The 19,701-nt window shown below is 37.3% G+C and overlaps 2 protein-coding genes and 1 non-coding gene across 3 annotated transcripts; 2 read left to right on the forward strand and 1 right to left on the reverse strand.

Moving 5' to 3' along the window:
* Nucleotides 1-394: 394 nt before the first annotated feature.
* On the forward strand, nucleotides 395-835 carry LOC147790179 (uncharacterized). The gene has a single exon (XM_087128371.1). It carries the CDS (start codon nucleotides 395-397, stop codon nucleotides 833-835), a length of 441 nt encoding a protein of 146 aa, XP_086984497.1.
* A 22-nt stretch (nucleotides 836-857) lies between these two features.
* Nucleotides 858-963, reverse strand: LOC147790180 (small nucleolar RNA R71). The gene has a single exon (XR_015423053.1). It is a non-coding gene; the product is annotated as a small nucleolar RNA R71 (small nucleolar RNA).
* Nucleotides 964-2,062: 1,099 nt separating this feature from the next.
* On the forward strand, nucleotides 2,063-2,908 carry LOC147790181 (uncharacterized). Its single transcript, XM_087128372.1, has one exon. It carries the CDS (start codon nucleotides 2,168-2,170, stop codon nucleotides 2,906-2,908), a length of 741 nt encoding a protein of 246 aa, XP_086984498.1. The 5' UTR covers nucleotides 2,063-2,167.
* Nucleotides 2,909-19,701: the final 16,793 nt, after the last annotated feature.

Below are 19,701 nucleotides of genomic sequence, written 5' to 3' on the forward strand. Positions count from 1 at the left end.
AAATTAACCAAAAAGATAGGTTCCCTGTGGAATCGATAATTTGCTTATTACTTGCTACTTGTGATAGTGTATACTTGCACTTATTCTTGTGAATTTTACATCATTTTATTATATTCATCCACAAGCGATCAAGTTTTTGGCGCCGTTGCCGGAGAACCTAATTTGGTTATTTTACTTGTTGTAGATTTTTGTGAGCTGGAGCCAACAAGAAGTCATAGTAAGCTGAGTTTTCCCACTGCTGTATTTACTGTTGAAGAATTGAGTTTACTGCTGCAGAATTCTGTGGGTGAACCCACCTACGGGTTTGGAATTTATTTTGGATCCTGAAATAGAGAGAACATTTAGACGATGGTTGAGGGAGAAAAAGAAAATGACAGAACAGAATATACAGCAAATGGCCCAACTAAATCGGGGGTTTGAAAATCCAGTGATGATGGCTAATCAAGAGAGAATTACTGTCAATGCCATTCATTTAGCAGATGACAGAGAAAGAGCGATCCGAGCATATGCACACCCAGCTGTGGAAGAGCTAAATCCGTGCATCATTAGACCCAAAATACAAACAACCACGTTTGAGCTAAAACCTGTGATGTTTCAAATGCTGCAAACCATTGGGCAATTTCATGGACTACCGTCGGAAGATCATCACCTACACCTAAAGTCATTTTTGGGAGTTAGTGACTCATTTCGATTTCAAGGAGTGGATAAAGATGTGATTAGACTGAGCTTATTCCCATATTCATTGAGGGATGGTGCTAAATCATGGCTGCATACCTTAGCACCGGGAACAATTGATTCGTGGAATAGTCTAGCAGAGAAATTTTTGATCAAGTAATTCCCACCCACGAGAAATGCACGGTTCAGAAATGAGATTGTTGCTTTTCAACAGTTTGAAGATGAGACACTAAGTGAAGCTTGGGAGAGATTTAAGAAGATGCTTAGAAAGTGTCCTCACCATGGACTGCCTCATTGTATACAAATGGAGACTTTCTACAATGGATTAAATATTGCTACTAAACAAGTAGTTGATGCTTCCGCCAATGGGCTATTTTGTCAAAGACATACAATGAAGCATGTGAGATTTTAGAGAGAATAGCATCTAACAATTGTCAATAGGCCGATGTGAGAAGCAACCTAGGACAGAAGACTCGAGGAGTACTTGAAGTTGATGCTTTGTCCTCTATCAATGCTCAACTAGCTTCGGTGACTAATATTTTACAAAATCTAGCATTGGGGCAAGACTCCATGATCAAAGCACCAGTCCATACAGCTGTTGTAATTAACCAGACAGCAGCCGAATCTTGTGTATATTGTGGAGAGGAACACACCTTTGATCAATGTCCAAGCAATCCGGCCTCAATTTTCTATGTGGGGAATCAAGTTAGTCAAGGCAACCCAAAAAATAACCCCTTCTCAAATACTTATAATCCGGGGTGGAGAAATCATCCAAATTTCTCATGGAAGGGACAAGGCTCGTACAACCAACAAATACCCCCTAAAGCAAATTACCCTCCGAGTTTTGGATTACAAAATCAATTGACATATGGTTCTCAACAAGCCACCACCCAAGGGGAAGGAACTAGCCAAGCTCAACACATACCGGGAACATTGCTTGAGAGCCTAATAAAGAAATATATGGCTAAAAATGATGCTGTGATACAAAGTCAACAAGCATCATTGCGAAATTTAGAAGTTCAAGTAGGTCAATTAGCAAATGAGTTACGAAATAGACCTCTTGGTAAGCTGCCAGCAGACACCGAAATGCCAAAAAGAGAGGGAATGGAACAATGTCAAGCAATAGAGTTGAGAAGTGGGAAAGAAATACCCAGCAGAGGAGAAAAAAATTAAAGAACACGGTGATAGTCACTCTCAAGAAACTGCTGATACACAGCAGAGAAAGGAGAAAGTCGTTGTGCAAGAAGAGCACAACAAAAATGATTCAGAAGCTGATATACAGAAAGAACACAGCAGAAATTATGCAGAAATTGTGAAGCCTCCTAAAACACAAACATCAGTCAGAAGTGGACAAGAAAGCAGAATATACACACCAACACCTCCTTTTCCACAAAGAATAAAAAGAAAGAAGGAAGAAGCCCACTTTGAGAAGTTCCTGGACATATTTAAGGAAATTCACATAAATATACCATTAGTTGAAGCTTTGAAGCAAATGCCAAATTATGTGAAATTCTTGAAGGATGTGTTCACCAATAGAAGAAAGTTTGAAGAATTCAAGGTGGTACCATTGAATGAAGAGTGTAGTGTAATATTGAAAAACAAGATCCCGCTAAAGGAGAAAGACCCCGGTTCATTCACTATTCCAATATCAATAGGAGGGAAGAAGCTAGGTCGAGCATTATGTGATTTGGGATCAAGCATTAATCTAATGCCGCTGTCTATTTACAAAAAGTTAGGTATAGGTGAAGCTAGACCAACTACAGTCACTCTTCAACTAGCAGATCGATCTTTCACTTATCCCGAAGAAAAGATTGAGAACATCTTAATTCAAGTTGACAAATTCATATTTCCTGCAGATTTTATCATTTTAGATTATGAAGCCGATCATGATGTTCCAATTATTTTGGGGAGGCCATTTTTAAAGACCGGAAGAACATTAGTCGATGTCTACAAAGGAACCATCACGTTAAGAATGGGTGACCAAAAAGTTGAATTTAACATCAATGACAACATGAAATATCCAGCAGTGACAGAAGAATGCTTAGCAGTGTATGAATTGACAGAACAACCAGCGACCGAGGAATGGGATGATGGGGAAAGCGGGCAGGAAGAAGACAGCAGCTGGAATGACAGAATAGAACAGTTAGCAGTTTTAGGTCAATTCAGCAGAACTTTTGAGTCACTAGAATGTGAGGGAAGAAAGATGTTAGTGAAAGAGGGATTGATTGAATAATTGATGAGAAGATTTAAATTATGAAGAGCAAGAATGCTCCGTATTTATACAGAGAATACAAAAGATATTCAGAAAATCTACCTAAAAATCTGGAGAAAATCTAGTAACAAACCAGTAAACAAATCAAAATAAAATCTAATCAAATCAAAACTAAATCAAATAAAAAACTAGATCTAACTCCTAACTGAGATTTAATTAGATACTAACTGACAGCAATCTAAACAAATACACGATCTTTAACACTCCTCCTTGTTTAGATGCTGTGAACTCCAAGCTTTTTTTTAAACACCCATCTTGCTCAAATTATTTTTCTGTTTAGAGGTCGATCAACCAACTCCCAGATTTTGTTTTTCTCGATCACTGAAAGCTCCTCCTCGGACAGGTGCATCATCAACCAAAGCATCTTGTCGTTCATCTTTAGACTCTTCTAACATGCTACCAAAGATTAAATTGTATGGTGCATTAGAAATCAGATTCACCTTCGTCAGTTCTTCCCAATTCCATTGCTCATTTCCAGCAAGATGTAGCTCACAATAACACAACTAATGTGTGGTTCAAAAACTCTGTAAGCTTTGGATATAGTGCTATACCCAACAAAGATGCTAACTTCTGACTTTTTGTCAAGCTTATCACGCTCGACTTGTGGAATGTAAGTGAAGCAAAGACACCCAAATACTCTAAGGAACTTTAAAGAAAGTTTATAACCATACCAAACCTCAAATGGTGTCAAGTCCTTCACAGCTTTTGTTGAAATTAGATTTTGCAAACACATAATAGTGTTTCCTGCTTTTTCCCAAAAACGTTTTGGAAGATCCTTCTCATGAAGCATGCATCTCGTTATCTCCATTATGAATCTATTCCTCCTTTCATTGACGTCATTCTGTTGAGGAGTGTATGGTGCTGTCAATTGATGTTCAATTCCAGCCTCTTCCCAAAACCTGCTAAAAGTTTCTAAAGTGTACTCCTTGCTATTATCTGATCTTATAGTCTGAATCAAGCATGCACTTTCATTCTTAACTTTGGCCTTGAATTTCCAAAATACACCCGCAACTTCTGATTTTTGCTTCAGCAAGAATATCCAACACATTCTCGTTAGATCGTTAATAAAAGCAATGTAATAAAGATTACCATTTAATGATGGTGTTCGATGAGGATCACAAAGATCAATATGAACCAGCTGCAGTTTTTTCGAGACTCTCCATGCCTGTTTAGGAAAGGGTTGCCTATGTTGCTTCCCAAAAATACAAGCACGGTAAGGAGGCATGTCATCATCAATGTCAGTGAGTTCTTCTACCAACTTCTTTGACTGCATCTGAAGCAAACCTCGATGATGAAAGTGTCTAAGTCTTTTGTGCCAAATCTCAGTGGCACTAACTCTGGATATAAAGGCCGTCGGATTTAGAGCAAAGCTTTTTCCTTCCATTTTGACATTGAACAAGTCTTTGCCACTACCATCTTTGATCAAGCACTGCTTATTCTCAAACAACACTTTATAGCCTTTATCAAGTAACTGACCAACACTTAATATATTTTGATCAATTTTAGGCACAAATAAAACATCTGGAATAAATTTTGTACCTTCATAACTTGTTATAGCTACTGTGCCTTTACCCTTGACTTCCAAGTGTTCACCATTGCCAATCCTCACTCTCTTATCTTCTTCGGTGTCTCTTAATTCCTCAAAAGACTCCTTGTCATATGTCATGTGATTTGTGCACCCACTGTCAATCAACCAGCTCTCGCTTGATTCTTTGCTTGAGGAAGAAGTGACCATACACAATTGATCTTCTTCTTCTTCTTCTTCTTGATCAACTATCTGTGCATCTACTTCTTTCACCAGATCTTTGGCTTTGCAGATCACAGCTTCATGTCCAAGTTGATTGCATTTGGAGCAGAAGGCGTCGGGTCTTCTCCAACACTTGTATGGTGGATGACCTTTCTTCTCACAATGGCGGCAAGGTGGATAGGATTTTTTGAAACCTCCTTCTTTTGTCTTCTTATAATTGGCAGATGAATCTCCATACGTCAATTGATTTTTGAAATTTTTATTGTTTTTATACCTGCTGCTGTCTTGATGCTTAACACGTAAGGCACCTTCAATCACTCCTTCTTGCCTCATAGACCTCCTTTGCTCTTGTGCTTGTAAAGCATTCAAGAGCTCTGTAAGAGAAATCTTTGACAAGTCTTTGGTGTTCTCCAGAGTAGTAATGGTGGCTTCAAACTTCTCTGGAACAGTGACTAGCAGCTTCTCAACGATCCTTGAATCATTTAAAACAGAACCAAGCAATCTCACCTTGTTGGCAATACTGAGAAGTCTGTCAGAGTACTCTTTCACCGACTCTGACTCCTTCATCTTCTGCAACTCGAAATCCCTAATCAAATTTAGGGCTTTCATTCCACGAATCCTCTCATCTCCTTCATATTCGGCCTTGAGATAATCCCAGATTTCCTTTGCTGTTTTGAGGGACATTATTCGCATGAAGATCATTTGTGATACAGCGGCAAATAGGCAAGCTTTCGCCTTTGATTTCCTTGTCTTCTTTTCCTTCTGTAATTTGATTTATGCTACAGTAGGATTTGCTGGAAGCGGAGGAACCTCATAATCCTCTTCTATTACTTCCCAAAGATCCAAGGCCTCCAAATAAGTCTCCATACGAACTGCCCACATTTGATAATTGTCTCCATCGAAAATTGGTGGTGCAACAGCGGAAAAACTGGATTCTCCTCCCATTTTGATCTCACAGATCCCTTAAGAAGATAGCTCTGATACCAATTGTTAGTGAAAGAGGGATTGATTGAATAATTGATGAGAAGATTTAAATTATGAAGAGCAAGAATTCTCCGTATTTATACAGAGAATACAAAAGATATTCAGAAAATCTACCTAAAAATCTGGAGAAAATCTAGTAACAAACCAGTAAACAAATCAAAATAAAATCTAATCAAATCAAAACTAAATCAAATAAAAAACTAGATCTAACTCCTAACTGAGATTTAATTAGATACTAACTGACAGCAATCTAAACAAATACATGATCTTTAACAAAAGAGTTCACCGATGAGACCATCTATTGAGGAAGCGCCGCAACTAGACTTGAAACCACTACCACCTAACCTTAAGTATGCTTATTTAGGTGACAAGAAGACACTACCCATCATCATCTCAGCGACACTATCCTCGACTCAAGAGGATATGCTCCTAGAAACATTGAAGAAGCACAAGGGGGCGATAGGTTGGACATTGGCGGATATAAAAGGAATTAGCCCTTCACTATGCATGTACAAAATACAATTGGAGGAAGGAAAAGTTAAGTCCATTGAGCAACAAAGAGGATTAAATCCCATGATGGAGTTTGTTAGAAAGGAGATTCTCAAATGCAAACAGCAGCTGGGTCAATCCTATTCAATGTGTTCCGAAGAAAGAAGGGATAATAGTAATGGCAAATGAGAACAATGAGTTGATCCCCACTAGAATAGTGAATGGATGGAGAATTTGCATGGATTATAGAAGGCTAAACAAAGCGACACGTAAGGATCATTTTCCCTTACCATTCATTGATCAAATGTTTGATAGGCTTGCTGGAAAGTCACATTATTGCTTCTTGGATGGTTATTCGGGATACAATCAAATTACAATCAGTCCAGAAGATCAAGAGAAAACTACATTCACATGCCCATATGGAATTTTTGCCTTTAGACGAATGCCCTTTCCAAATGAACAGCTGCTTGGGATAAACAACAATAGCAGCAGCTACAGCAGTAGCAGAATGACAGCAACTCCATGGTATGCAGACATAGCAAATTTTTTGGCTTGTGCCATCATACCCAAAGAGAAAAATTATCAACAAAGGAAGAGGTTTTCCATGAATCCAAAAGTTACATTTGGGATGAACCTTTTCTTTTTAAACAATGTGGAGACGACATAATGAAAAGATGCATTCCAGACAGTGAAATACCAACAATTCTTGAACAATGTCATGCATCTCCATATGGAGGTCATTTTGGAGGGCAAAGGACAGCAGCCAAGGTATTTCAATCGAGTTTCTATTGGCCAATAATTTTCAAAGATGCAAAAGAATTTTGCAAGGGTTGTGATCAATGTCAAAGGACGGGCAATATCAGTAAAAAAAAATGAGCTACCCCTGAATTCAATTCTAGAAGTGGAACTTTTTGATGTATGGGGCATTGACTTTATGGGACCATTTCCGCATCTTATGGGAACTTATATATTCTACTAGCTGTCGACTATGTGTCCAAGTAGGTGGAAGCAATAGCTTGTCCATCCAACGATGGGAAGACGGTACTCAAGTTTTTAAAAAGAAACATATTCACTAGGTTTGGTGTACCAAGAGCATTAATCAGCGATGAGGGAACGCAGTTTGTGAACAGATTGATGAATAGTCTTTTAGAGAGATACAATGTAAAACATAGAGTGGCGACACCTTATCACCCACAAACCAATGGGCAAGCAGAGGTCTCCAACAGAGAAATTAAAAGTATTTTGGAAAAGGTGGTACAACCCAACAGGAAAGATTGGTCGGTGAAACTTGATGATGCATTATGGGCATACAGGACAGCCTTCAAAACCCCTTTAGGAATTTCTCCTTACAAGCTAGTTTTTGGGAAGGCATGTCATCTACCCCTGGAATTGGAACATAAAGCATTTTGGGCATTAAAGAAGTTAAATTTTGACTATACAACAGATGGAGACTTGAGGCGAATGCAACTAAATGAATTGGAAGAATTCAGGTACTTAGCCTACGAAAATGCTAAGATGTACAAAGAAAAAACAAAAATGTGGCATGACAACAAAATTAGGCCCAAAGAATTCTACAAAGGACAAAGAGTGTTGCTATTAAACTCAAGGCTGAAGTTATTCCCTGGAAAATTAAAATCAAGATGGTCTGGTCCGTTTATAGTTGAAGAAGTCACTCCCTATGGGGCAATAACGATAAAACATGGAGACGAAAGGAGACCTTTCACAGTGAATGGACAGAGATTGAAGCCATATTTGGGTGGAGAAGTAAAAAGAGGCATCGACTCTTTAAGCTTAAAAAGCTAAAAAATAAAACTTTTTGGAGCAAACGGGAGCTGACAAGAAATGGTAACAGGTAACAAACTCCCACCAAGTTAGTTTTTCTTCTCATTTTATTTATGCACTTTTAATTGTTTTTAAATAGTTATCTTCACTTATCTTAGAATGATAGTTTTTTAGATATTATTTTACATTTTTATCATGAATGACTCGCATGCCCCAAGAAAGTAGCTAATTTTTTTTTTTTTTGTATTAGGTGGATTCTGATGTGGTTAACAAGGCTAATTTCAAAGTAGTAAGGAGGTTAATTACATTTGGTACATACTAAGTTGTGATTAGTGTCAAAGATATTCTTTTTCGGTGTATGCTACAATGAAGTACCGCGTTCTTCCTCATTTGAATGAATTTGATCTAATTTGTGTGCGCTTTCTCACGAAACCTCAAGTCAAAACACCAAAACAAAAAAAAAATGACATCAATTGGTATCAAAAAAGAAAAAGGAAAACTTTGAAAAAAAAAATTTACAGCACTGCTGCATTAATTTTTTTTTTTTTGGCAGAATGAATACAGCAGACTGCTATGTTAATAAATAAATAAATAAAAGAAAAGAAAGAAAATTACTTCCCCAAGAAGTCATCCTTTGTGTTATATACAAACTACTTCAGCAAGAGATAACAATTCACCTTCACACTTACAAGCAACCAAGGATAAAAAAAAAAATTAGCTTGGAACCGACAATCATGGCATTGAGAACAAGAGGGAAAAAATGGTGCGAGGGAAGGAAGAAGTGCAGCAAGATGAAGTGCAAGAAATAAATCAAGATCTCTTCCTAACGGGCACTGCTTCGAAACGAAAAGAAAAGGGCAAGAACAAAATGAAGAACCTCCCAACACAAAAAGGAATATTCGCAAATGAGGAGGCGTACAACAGGTATAACTCTTCAAGTCAAGAGTAGTGTTGGTGGAAAGAAGGTTCCCAGCATTTTACCTTACATTCCCAGAGTCCTTTCTTAACGCCATCAACGATCTAGGGTGGGAGATGTTCTGTCACAAAAGGGAACAAGCTATAGTACCGATAGTGAAGGAGTTTTTACACACATATTGATCAAGTGGAAGGGTACACAACATTAGTAAGAGGAAAAATAGTTGATTGGAGCCCTAAAGCCATCAACCAACTATTTCACCTACAATCTTTTGAGTATGCCACCTTCACGAAATGGTGCTAGCTCCATCGGATGATCAACTTGAGATGGCCTTGAAGATGGTAGCCATAGAAGGAACACGGTGGCAACTCTCGAGAGGAGGAGCAAGGACGATAATAGCAGCAGACCTCAACCCCGAAGCAAAAGTTTGGGTTGCCTTCGTAAAATCCAACATACTACCCACTACACATGATACTACATTGTTAGCTGACAGAGTTTTACTTGTGTATGCAATCATAATGGATTTGAGCATCGATGTGGGCAAGATTGTAGCGGATGAGATTGTCAAATGTGCAAGTAAGAAAATGGGGAGGCTATTTTTTCCACAGCTGATAACCATGCTGTGCTTGGAGGCTGCAGTCCCTTTTGATGAGGAAGAAGAAAGACTTGAGGCAAGGAATTTGATGGACTACATAGAAACCCATAGGGATGGCGCCAGCAGTGGCAAAAGGAGGGATAGCAGAGCAACAGACGATATAGATCAACTGCTAAAACAACAAGAGGCTTTACTTAGCTGGTGTGTTTACAACAAGAGGCTTTACTTAGCTGGTGTGAAAACAGTGAAGGGAGTTGTAAGGCGTATTGGTCTTATGTCAAAAAGAGGGATGAGGAAATACATAAAGCCTTAAGAACCAAGTCCAAAAATTCAGCATTCCCAAGTTTTCCAGACGAAATTTTTAAAGAGTGGAGCCGCAAAGAATCATGGCATGCGGTAGAGGAGGAAGAGAACACTTCCTCTAATGATGCCTAAAATCAAGGGAATTCTCTTACCACACCTTTTATAACCTTGCTGTCTGATTTACCTTGCTGCCTGATTTAGAAGCATGCATCCTTATGTTGTGTTTGTTTTGTTGTATTGACGGCATATAATTTTGAATCATGCTCATGCATGCAACCTAGAAGCATGAAGTTCTAGAAAGGGTAATAGATCATGCATATTTTGTTTCATATGTAGTCATGATGTCTTGTGCAAGAACTAGGGATGTATTGTCAAATGCTTTATGGATAAATAAAACAGTAAAGGTGAGCGGTGTGTTTTTGAAAAAAAAAAAAAAGTTATCCTTATTGTTCAGGTGAGTTGCATCACAAATGTGGCCAGACTGAAAACTACAGGATGCTAGCAAAAGAGTCGAGCTAAGGGAGAATGAGTGTTAGCCTATATAGTCATCCTTTGAAGACTCAGGTGATTTGCACCACAAGTGGAGGCACCGAGAGAATAGGGGGATGACTTGAAGGATTCTTGGGAGAAAAAAAAAATGTAGAAAGTTAATCAAATAAATTATGAAGCCAAGTCACAAAAGCAAAGGTAAAGGCATAGTAATCATTTTAGAAGTGTTTTGGGGAATACGGTGGAAGTGAGGAATGTGTTATTTTTTTCTTGTAAGATTTGGTGATAAGTGTAGGGTGAAATGTGGGGAAAAAACTAATTTGAGGTAGGAATATAGAGAATGTGATCTAAATCATGCCTTTGATGATACTCTACAAACATTTTGTTAATGAGAAAAAAAAGGGGAGAGTGGAGAGAATGATTGCTCAAGGATGAGCCATCTTTTAAGTTTGGGGGTGTGATAACTATCTAAAAGTAGAATCATATCAAGTCTTTTTGGAGTTAATATTGCACCCTTATTCACCATTTTCTCATTTATAACCCCATTTATTCTACTTAGTGAGCATGAAATCGTTTATTGTGGTCCAACGTGAAAAAAAATATGATTTGGCATAAATCGATCTTAATTGTATATTTAATTGAGTTATGTGGTAAAATTTCAGACATTTATGCTAAACCATGTGGGAGTAGCGAATTTGGAAACAAATGGGGGATGACATGGAAATGATAAATCCACATCAGCAGTTCAGGTGAGTCATTGACTACCCAATATGGAACATCCTATGTGTACTACTTATTTCTTTTCTGCCCTAAAGGGGAACCCATGCTCAATATAAGAGGAGAAGAGCCACATTTTGGTGAGAAAATCAAATTGTAAGGGCTCAAGCATTAAGCGTAGGAATGGTATCAGAGCCAGCCTCTCAATTTTTGTGAGGGAAGAGGAGTTACTCGATCTTTAAGAACGACAGTGTAAACCAGGAGGATGATAAGAGAGATTCAGAAGAATTTTGAGTATGTGATAGCTGAGTGAATAGCCCTTGTGTTCCAGGTGGTAAGATGCGGGAAGCGCAGTAAGTCCGTTGGCAAGCTTGGGTGCTTAGTCATATGAAAAATTCAGAAAACAAAGATTGACAACTTGTCAGCCACACAATGAAGGCTCACATGTGAATTATCAGTGTTTGTAAATTATTAGTTTGCTTTAGGTCTTTTCTTACTTTTAGGAAAGCAGATATTGTAGGGTCCTGTCCTATTAGATTTGATCTTATCTCTTAGTTGGTGTTTTTCAAATTTAGGTTCAAATCCGAAGTCTATAAAACGACTTCATCAATGTAAGGAGAGCATCGATCGGCCGATAGCTCTCTCTTGAATATCAATTGAAGAATTCAGAGAAAAATTATTCTCCTCTATCTTCTTATGAACGAATTTCTGAGAAATCTCAGAAAATCAAACCATTTCAAATGTTCTACCAATGAAGAAGAAAGTTCAAATGAACATAGAAGGGGAGAAAATCTCACAATCTCAAATACAGTCAATCAAGAATATCAGATTGCCATGATCCAAGATCAACTCCAAAATTAGACTATTCCAAAGGTAGATCCTAAAACTATCTACCAAAACTATCTACAAAGAAGCTGAGCAAAGTGAATTAAGAGCTCAATAGTATTCTCATATGGAAACCATAGAAGAAAACATATTATTCTTCGAATGGTTTGAAGAAAATATTTTGCAAATATGCACTTTGACTCAAAGAAGCTGGAAGACTACCAGAAGATGCGAAGTATATTCAAAACATCCTCCGTTGGAAGAAGTCGAATTTGACAATTATTACGGAGAAAAGGTCAAAGCTAGTCCTTTCAAAACTATCCCAGAAGGACTAGAAAAGGGTAATCCGACCCTAAAGGATATCAAGAATATCCGGCATCAAAATAATTATTCAAACAAGATTTTATCCACGATCTCCATCCAGCTTGAGAGTATCGAGGGAAAAATCTCAAAAAATTATGGTACTCTGCAAGAACAAGCATGCAGCTCTGTACCGAAAGTCGATCAGTCAATCCCAATACTCAGACCGGCAAACCTCGATGTATTTACAAAGAAGGTTTCAAAAGAAGAGGTCGCGATGGCCAAAATAGAAGAAAAGTTTGATAGAATCCTAAATCCTGGGATAACACATCAGGATTCATCTATCAATGTCGTTAACAATGACGACGAAATTCAAGAATTCGAAGACGAGATTTTAGATGAGGTAGAAGAGCCTCTCTACAATCAAATTGAAAGAATATCGAGGAGAAGTCAAAATAATACCAGTAATCAGAAAAACTGGTATCCTTAACCGTCTTTTTCGGATATTCAATTCGAAAAAAAGACTCTACAAACTCAAGCTCATTACGATGGTCTAGCAATCTATGAATGAAATATCGATGGATTGTCCGACTATCTGATAATGAATGTTGTCAATGAAATGATGATGGCCGAAGACGCGTATAAATTACAGGGCCATAAATCCAACCATCAAATAGCTCAAGTTTTAGTGATCGGATTTACCGGACAACTCAAGGATTGGTGGGACAAATAGCTCGATGAAGCAACTCGCCAACAGATATTAAGCCACTATGTCATTAGGCCAACTACTCAAATCATCAAAGAGGAAGGTCCATCAACTAGGACCGAAGTACATCATGAAAGGGTAGAGGATGCTGTCAACACCCTCATTTATACCCTTATTGAAATCTTCGTTGTTGACCCCTTGAAATTCTAGGAAAGATCCGCCGAAATACTCATGAACCTGAAGTGCCCCACCTTAGGAGATTTCAGGTGGTACAAAGACATTTATTTCTGCAAAGTTCTTATTAGAACAGATAATTCGTTGGAATTTTGGAAAGAGAATTTTGTCAATGAACTACCAAAACACTTCTCAAGAAGGATCAAAGACGGTCTTAAGACAAAGTATAATGGAACAATTCCATAGCAGACTTTGTCATATGGGTCAATAGCATCCTTTGTCATAGAAGAAGAACTCGGACTTTGCAATGAGTCAAAGATTCAAAACAAGCTCAATTCTTCGATATCAAATAGAAAAGAGCTTGGAAGATTCTGCAATCAATATGGATGCAAGGGGATAGAGGCCCCCTCAACCTCCAGAAGTCAGAAGGTTAAGACGCATCCAAAGCCTTATAATTCGTACAGGCCCACGACTGGTAATAAACTACAAACCCTTAAATAAGGTTTTGGAATGGATTAGATTAGATATCCAATTCCAAATAAATCAGATTTAATGCAAAGAATTATAAATGCAAAAGTATTTTCAAAATTTGATATGAAATTAGGATTTTGGCAAATCTAGATTTCAGAAAAAGACAAGTACAAAATGGCTTTCGATGTCCCTTTCGGACAATACGAATGGAACGTTATGTCATTTGGGCTAAAAAACGCTCCATCCGAATTTCAAAAGATTGTTAATGATATTTTCAATCCTTTTCAAGACTTTTCAATTGTTTATGTTGACGATGTTCTGATTTTTTCTCAAAATCGATCAACACTTCAAGCATCTTCAAACATTTTTTACAACAGTAAAAAGAAGCGGTTTAGTTGTGTCTAAACCAAAAATTAAACCTTTTCAAACAATAATCCGTTTTCTTGGATTTGATATTCATTTGGGTCTCATTAAATCCATCCAAAGATCCATTGACTTTGCCTCAAAATTTTCGGACCAAATTAGGGATAAACCCAAGTACAAAGATTTTTGGGATGTCTCAATTATGTGTCTGATTTCGTTCAAAATATCAGACCCATTTGCAAGCCACTTTTTGAAAGACTCAAAAAGAATCCAAAGCCCTGGACTTAAGAACACACCAAAACAGTCCAAAAAATCAAATCTCTTATCAAGTCAATTCCGTGTTTATCGCTGATAAACCTAAAGGCTATTTTAATAGTGGAGACGGACGCATCCAATATTGGATATGGAGGAATCCTGAAACAGTCTCTTGACAAGAAAGAATCCATTGTCCGTTCCCATTCGGGAATATGGAATTCTACTTAAAAAAATTACTCAACAGTGAAGAAAGATATACTTTCAATAGTACTTTGTCTAAAAAAAATTCAAAGCGATTTAATTAACAAAAGCTTTGTTATCAAAACAGATTCAAGGGCATCTAAATTTGTTTTAGAAAAAGATGTCAAGAATCTTGTGTCTAAACAAATTTTTGCTAGATGGCAAGCCATTTTACCTTGTTTCGACTTCCAAATTTTGCCTATAAAAGGGGTCGAAAACCCCTTGGCAGATTACCTCTCAAGAGAGTTCTTACTCTCGAACAAAAACTCTCCCTAGCCAACCTCCTTCTCCAGTGATGACCGGTGAGAAAGCAACAGAAAAAGGGAAGAAGCCCATTGCTTCTTCAAACACATCTACTCCAATGACGTCCGATAGCTACGCAATGGATGCTGGTTTCACATTGGTGACCAGGTCTAGAGCAAAGCTTTCTAAAAGACAAGCATAGGTTATCACTCCGACGAGGCCTTCTACCTCTTCAACACGGTCATCTGCCGCTACTCCATCGAGACCTACTGTCTCTTCCACTTCAAAGGGACCTTCTGTCCCCTCAACCTACTCGGACGCGGTTGTTCCCGTTGGATTTTCTCCAGTTCCTTAAATCAGGACCTATTTTCAAAAATCTGTGTCTATACAAGAAGCCCTGATAGAACCAGAATACGACGACCCAAAAATCAGAGCGGTCGTCAAGAAAGCCTATCCATCGGGATTCTTCTATATCCCAGAATATCTTCATAAGACCAGACGGTTTTATGAATTCATTTTAGTCGACACAAAATCTGTCGAAATTACTCATATTCCGAGTCGCGATGATCCTTCAAAAATCACGTACTCAAAGTTAAAAATTTTCAAAGTCATGAATCCGACGTACAGGAATCCAGATCTATACACGGAAAAGACTTTTTTAAAATCGTTTGTTCCTCACTCCTACTCATATAGAGACTATCAGATGGCATGGTTCAATGTCATTTGGTATCAAAATTATGAGCACTCATGGTTTATCCAATTTTGCCAGAATGCTTATAAAATTCATTATCCATTTTGGTTCATCAAAGGGTGGAAAATCTTTGGATCAGCCAAAGATATATTCCCCGTTCCAAAAGAGGAATACTTCCACTCCTTTATTCAAAATATATTCAAAACCCCATTTCCATTAACCATGTGCTTTTGTGTATACTTTCAAATTCCTTGGATTTTAACTTGGAATTTTCAAATAAAAGAAACGGAAGACCAAATAAAATAGGTCTTCAAAACTATTAAAATCAAATGGTGGGGTAAATATACTTATACCCACGCAGATATCAAAGCGGTAAAGATCTGGCTATCAGAGAATGGCCACCTTCAGGATTTATCCAAGAAGAGGACCTCGGAATTCCTTAATTCAAAGTCGAAGCTACTCGCTGCATTAGCTCAGACAACTTCGGAAGCTGATTTTCAAAAGCTTCTTCAAGAGGCCGCATCAGTCGATTCGACATCTTCTTCTTCTATTATAGAAGAAGAAGAGGAAGACACATTTTATGATCTTATCCATTCTTGAATTCTAAACCACCTCCGTAAATATCATCATCAATGACTGAATTGTCGTTAAACTATTTGTAAAAAAAAAAAAATTAAATCGTAGGTGAAATATGTCACGATGAAACATATTTCCTCACATATCTCATCATGTTTGTTTGTGTTCTATCTTTTGTTTTATTATTTTCACTTTTCCCACTTTTATTATTTTCACTTTTTCCATTTTCATCATTGTGATGAATATGGATAAACTTTCATCTAATTATTTGGATGTACATTAGGAATTGTATTTTCAATATGTAAATTAAGCTAGGATGACAGAGCTCATGTAAATTGTAAGGGCTCAAGTCACTAAACCCTCAACTCCAACTTGCTTCACCACTGGTTCCTCAGCAAGAGTCTCAGAATTTTCTTGAGTATTCGCTACAACATCACTATGTGAATCTTTCAGCAACTCAACCTCAGCTCCCACTTGCTTCACCTCTAATTCCTCAGCAACAGTCTCAAGAGTTTCTCGAGTACCTGCTACAACATCACTCTGTGAATTGTTCTGCAACTCAACCTCAACAACCACTGGCTTCGTTGTCCGAGTACTTTTCTTCAATTATGTGGCAGACTTTGTGAAGCTAACTGTTTTTGTTTCCTCATAACGCAGTTCTCACAAGGACTCATATCAACAGATTTCAGACCTTCCAAAAATATCTTCCGGCTATGTCCAATTCTATTGTGTCATATACTTCAATTTGAAACACTTCAGCAGCAGCAGCTCTGTTCATACACCCTGCAGTGGGGTATAAAGTTCCAGATTTTGTGCCACGTGCTACCATCATAGCACCCTTCACAATCTTCCACGAACTCTTACCAAACTTTGTTGCATATCCTGTGCTATCCAACTGACCAATAGAGATCAGGTTCTTCTTGAGACTAGGAATATATCTAACATCCTTTAATGTCCACTAATTTCCTGTCAGAGTTTTTATGCAGACATCCCCTTTTACTTCGATCTTCAAATCTTTATTGTTGGCAAGATACACATCTTGAAACTTCCAGACTTGAAATTTCGAAACAACTCTTTATTTTGAGACGAATGAAAAGACGCACCTAAATCCAAAATCAGAGACTCAATCGGACTATCCACGCTAAGGATTAGAGCATCCCCAATGTCTTCTGGTAAATGTATCGAATCATCGTCATTCTCTGCTTAAAGTTGAAATCTTAATAAGAACCACACGGTGAAAAAAACTAAATCGGGGTTAATATTTTTTGATATTATTGTGATAAGTGTAACTCTCATAGTATGATATCGTAATTGCACACTATGGAGTGTTCATGAGTTTCATTAGGTTTTGTTGAGACATTTTTTAGATTCGGATCCATTATTTGACTTAAATGTTTTAACCTAAACAACCGTTATTAAATAATGGAATCAACCCACACCAATGAATATTTGTGTTAGGTTGGGTAAGATCGGATCATTTGTTTAAATTTTATTTTCAATAAAAATGAAATGTTAATTTATTTAAAAAAAATCTATTTATTTATTTTAAAACATTGAATTACATTTTTTTTAATTCAATCTCAATATATATTTTGAAAAATCACCCTCTAAAAAATTACTGCTAACAACAGATGGTTAACAGTAGCTCCCATTGGTGGTTTTGAAAATAACTAAAATATTACTCATAATAAATAAAAAAATATACAAGCTTAACATGGTGGTGGTTACCCATTCCAATATAACAATAATATGTTTCTTTAGTTTTAGTGGGTGTAATTGATAATGAAACCTATTTTTACTCATATAAAAGTGGAACAAATGGAGCACAAATATTCTCATATTTACAAAATGAATTCCTTTTCAACACTTTCAATCCTTTTCAATTGTTTATGTTGACGATGTTCTGATTTTTTCTCAAAATCGATCAACACTTCAAGCATCTTCAAACATTTTTTACAACAGTAAAAAGAAGCGGTTTAGTTGTGTCTAAACCAAAAATTAAACCTTTTCAAACAATAATCCGTTTTCTTGGATTTGATATTCATTTGGGTCTCATTAAATCCATCCAAAGATCCATTGACTTTGCCTCAAAATTTTCGGACCAAATTAGGGATAAACCCAAGTACAAAGATTTGTGGGATGTCTCAATTATGTGTCTTATTTCGTTCAAAATATCAGACCCATTTGCAAGCCACTTTTTGAAAAGCTCAAAAAGAATCCAAAGCCCTGGACTGAAGAACACACCAAAACAGTACAAAAAATCAAATCCCTTGTCAAGTCAATTTCGTGTTTATCGCTGATAAACCTAAGGGCTAGTTTAATAGTGGAGACCGACGCATCCGATATTGGATATGGAGGAATCCTAAAACAGTCTCTTGACAAGAAAGAATCCATTGGCCGTTTCCATTCGGGAATATGGAATTCTACTAAAAAAAAATTACTCAACAGTGAAGAAAGAAATACTTTCAATAGTACTTTGTGTACAAAAATTTCAAATCGATTTAATTTACAAAAGCTTTGTTATCAAAATAGAATCAAGGGCATCTAAATTTGTTTTAGAAAAAGATGTCAAGATTATTGTGTCTAAACAAAGTTTTGGTAGATGGCAAGCCATTTAATCTTGGTTCGACTTCCAAATTTTGCCTATAAAAGGGGTCGAAAACCCCTTGGCTGATTACCTCTCAATAGAGTTCTTACTCTCGAAGAAAAACTCTCCCTAGCCAACCTCATTCTCCAGTGATGATCGGTAAGAAAGCAACAGAAAAAGGGAAGAAGCCCATTGCTTCTTCAAACACACCTACTCCAATGACGTCCGATAGCTACGCAATGGATGCTGGTTTCACATTGGTGACCAGGTCTAGAGCAAAGCTTTCTAAAAAACAAGCGGAGGGTATCACTCCGACGAGGCCTTCTACCTCTTCAACACGATCATCTGCCACTACTCCATCGAGACCTACTGTCTCTTCCACTTCAAAGGGACCTTCTATCCCCTTAACCTACACAGACCCGGTTGTAACCGTTCGATTTTCTCCAGTTCCTGAAATCAGGACCTATTTTCAAAAATCTGTGTCTATACCAGAAGCCCTAGTAGAACTAGAATACGACGACCCAAAAATCAGCGAGGTCGTCAAGAAAGCCTATCCATCGGGATTCTTCTATATCCCGGAAGATCTTCATAAGACCAGACGGTTTTATGAATTCATTTTAGTTGACACAAAATTCGTCGAAATTACTCATATTCCGAGTCGCGATGATCCTTCAAAAATCGCGTACTCAAAGTTAAAAAATTTCAAAGTCATGAATCCGACGTATTGGAATCAAGATCCATACACGGAAAAGACTTTTTCAAAACCGTTTGTTCCTCACTCCTACTCATACAGAGACTATCAGATGGCATGGTTCAATGTCATTTGGTATCAAAATTATGAGCACTCATGATTTATCCAATTTCGCCCGAATGCTCATAAAATTCATTATCCATTTTAGTTCATCAAATGGTGGAAAATCTTTGGATCAGCCAAAGATATATTCCCGTTCCAATACAGGAATCCTTCCACTACTTTATAAAAAATATATTCAAAACCCCATTTCAATTAACCATGCGCTTTTGCGTATTCTTTCAAATTCCTTGGATTTTAACTTGAATTTTTCAAATAAAAGAAACCGAAGACCAAATAAAAAAGGTCTTCAAAACTATTAAAATCAAATGGTGGGGTAAATATACTTATACCCACGCAGATATCAAAGCGGTAAAGGTCTGGCTATCATAGAATGGCCACCTTCAGGATTTATCCAAGAAGAGGACCTCCGAATTCCTTAATTCAAAGTCGAAGCTACTCGCTGCATTAGCCCAGATAACTTCGGAAGCTGATTTTTAAAAGCTTCTTC

The sequence above is a fragment of the Cucurbita pepo genome, chromosome 11, assembly GCF_057944985.1.
Source record: "Cucurbita pepo subsp. pepo isolate OVF chromosome 11, ASM5794498v1, whole genome shotgun sequence".
Taxonomy (NCBI): Eukaryota; Viridiplantae; Streptophyta; class Magnoliopsida; order Cucurbitales; family Cucurbitaceae; genus Cucurbita; species Cucurbita pepo.

Bases quoted from the DNA above. Each gene is read 5' to 3' on its own strand.
- LOC147790179 (XM_087128371.1), top strand. From the start codon at position 395: ATGGCCCAACTAAATCGGGGGTTTGAAAATCCAGTGATGATGGCTAAT.
- LOC147790181 (XM_087128372.1), top strand. From the start codon at position 2,168: ATGCCAAATTATGTGAAATTCTTGAAGGATGTGTTCACCAATAGAAGA.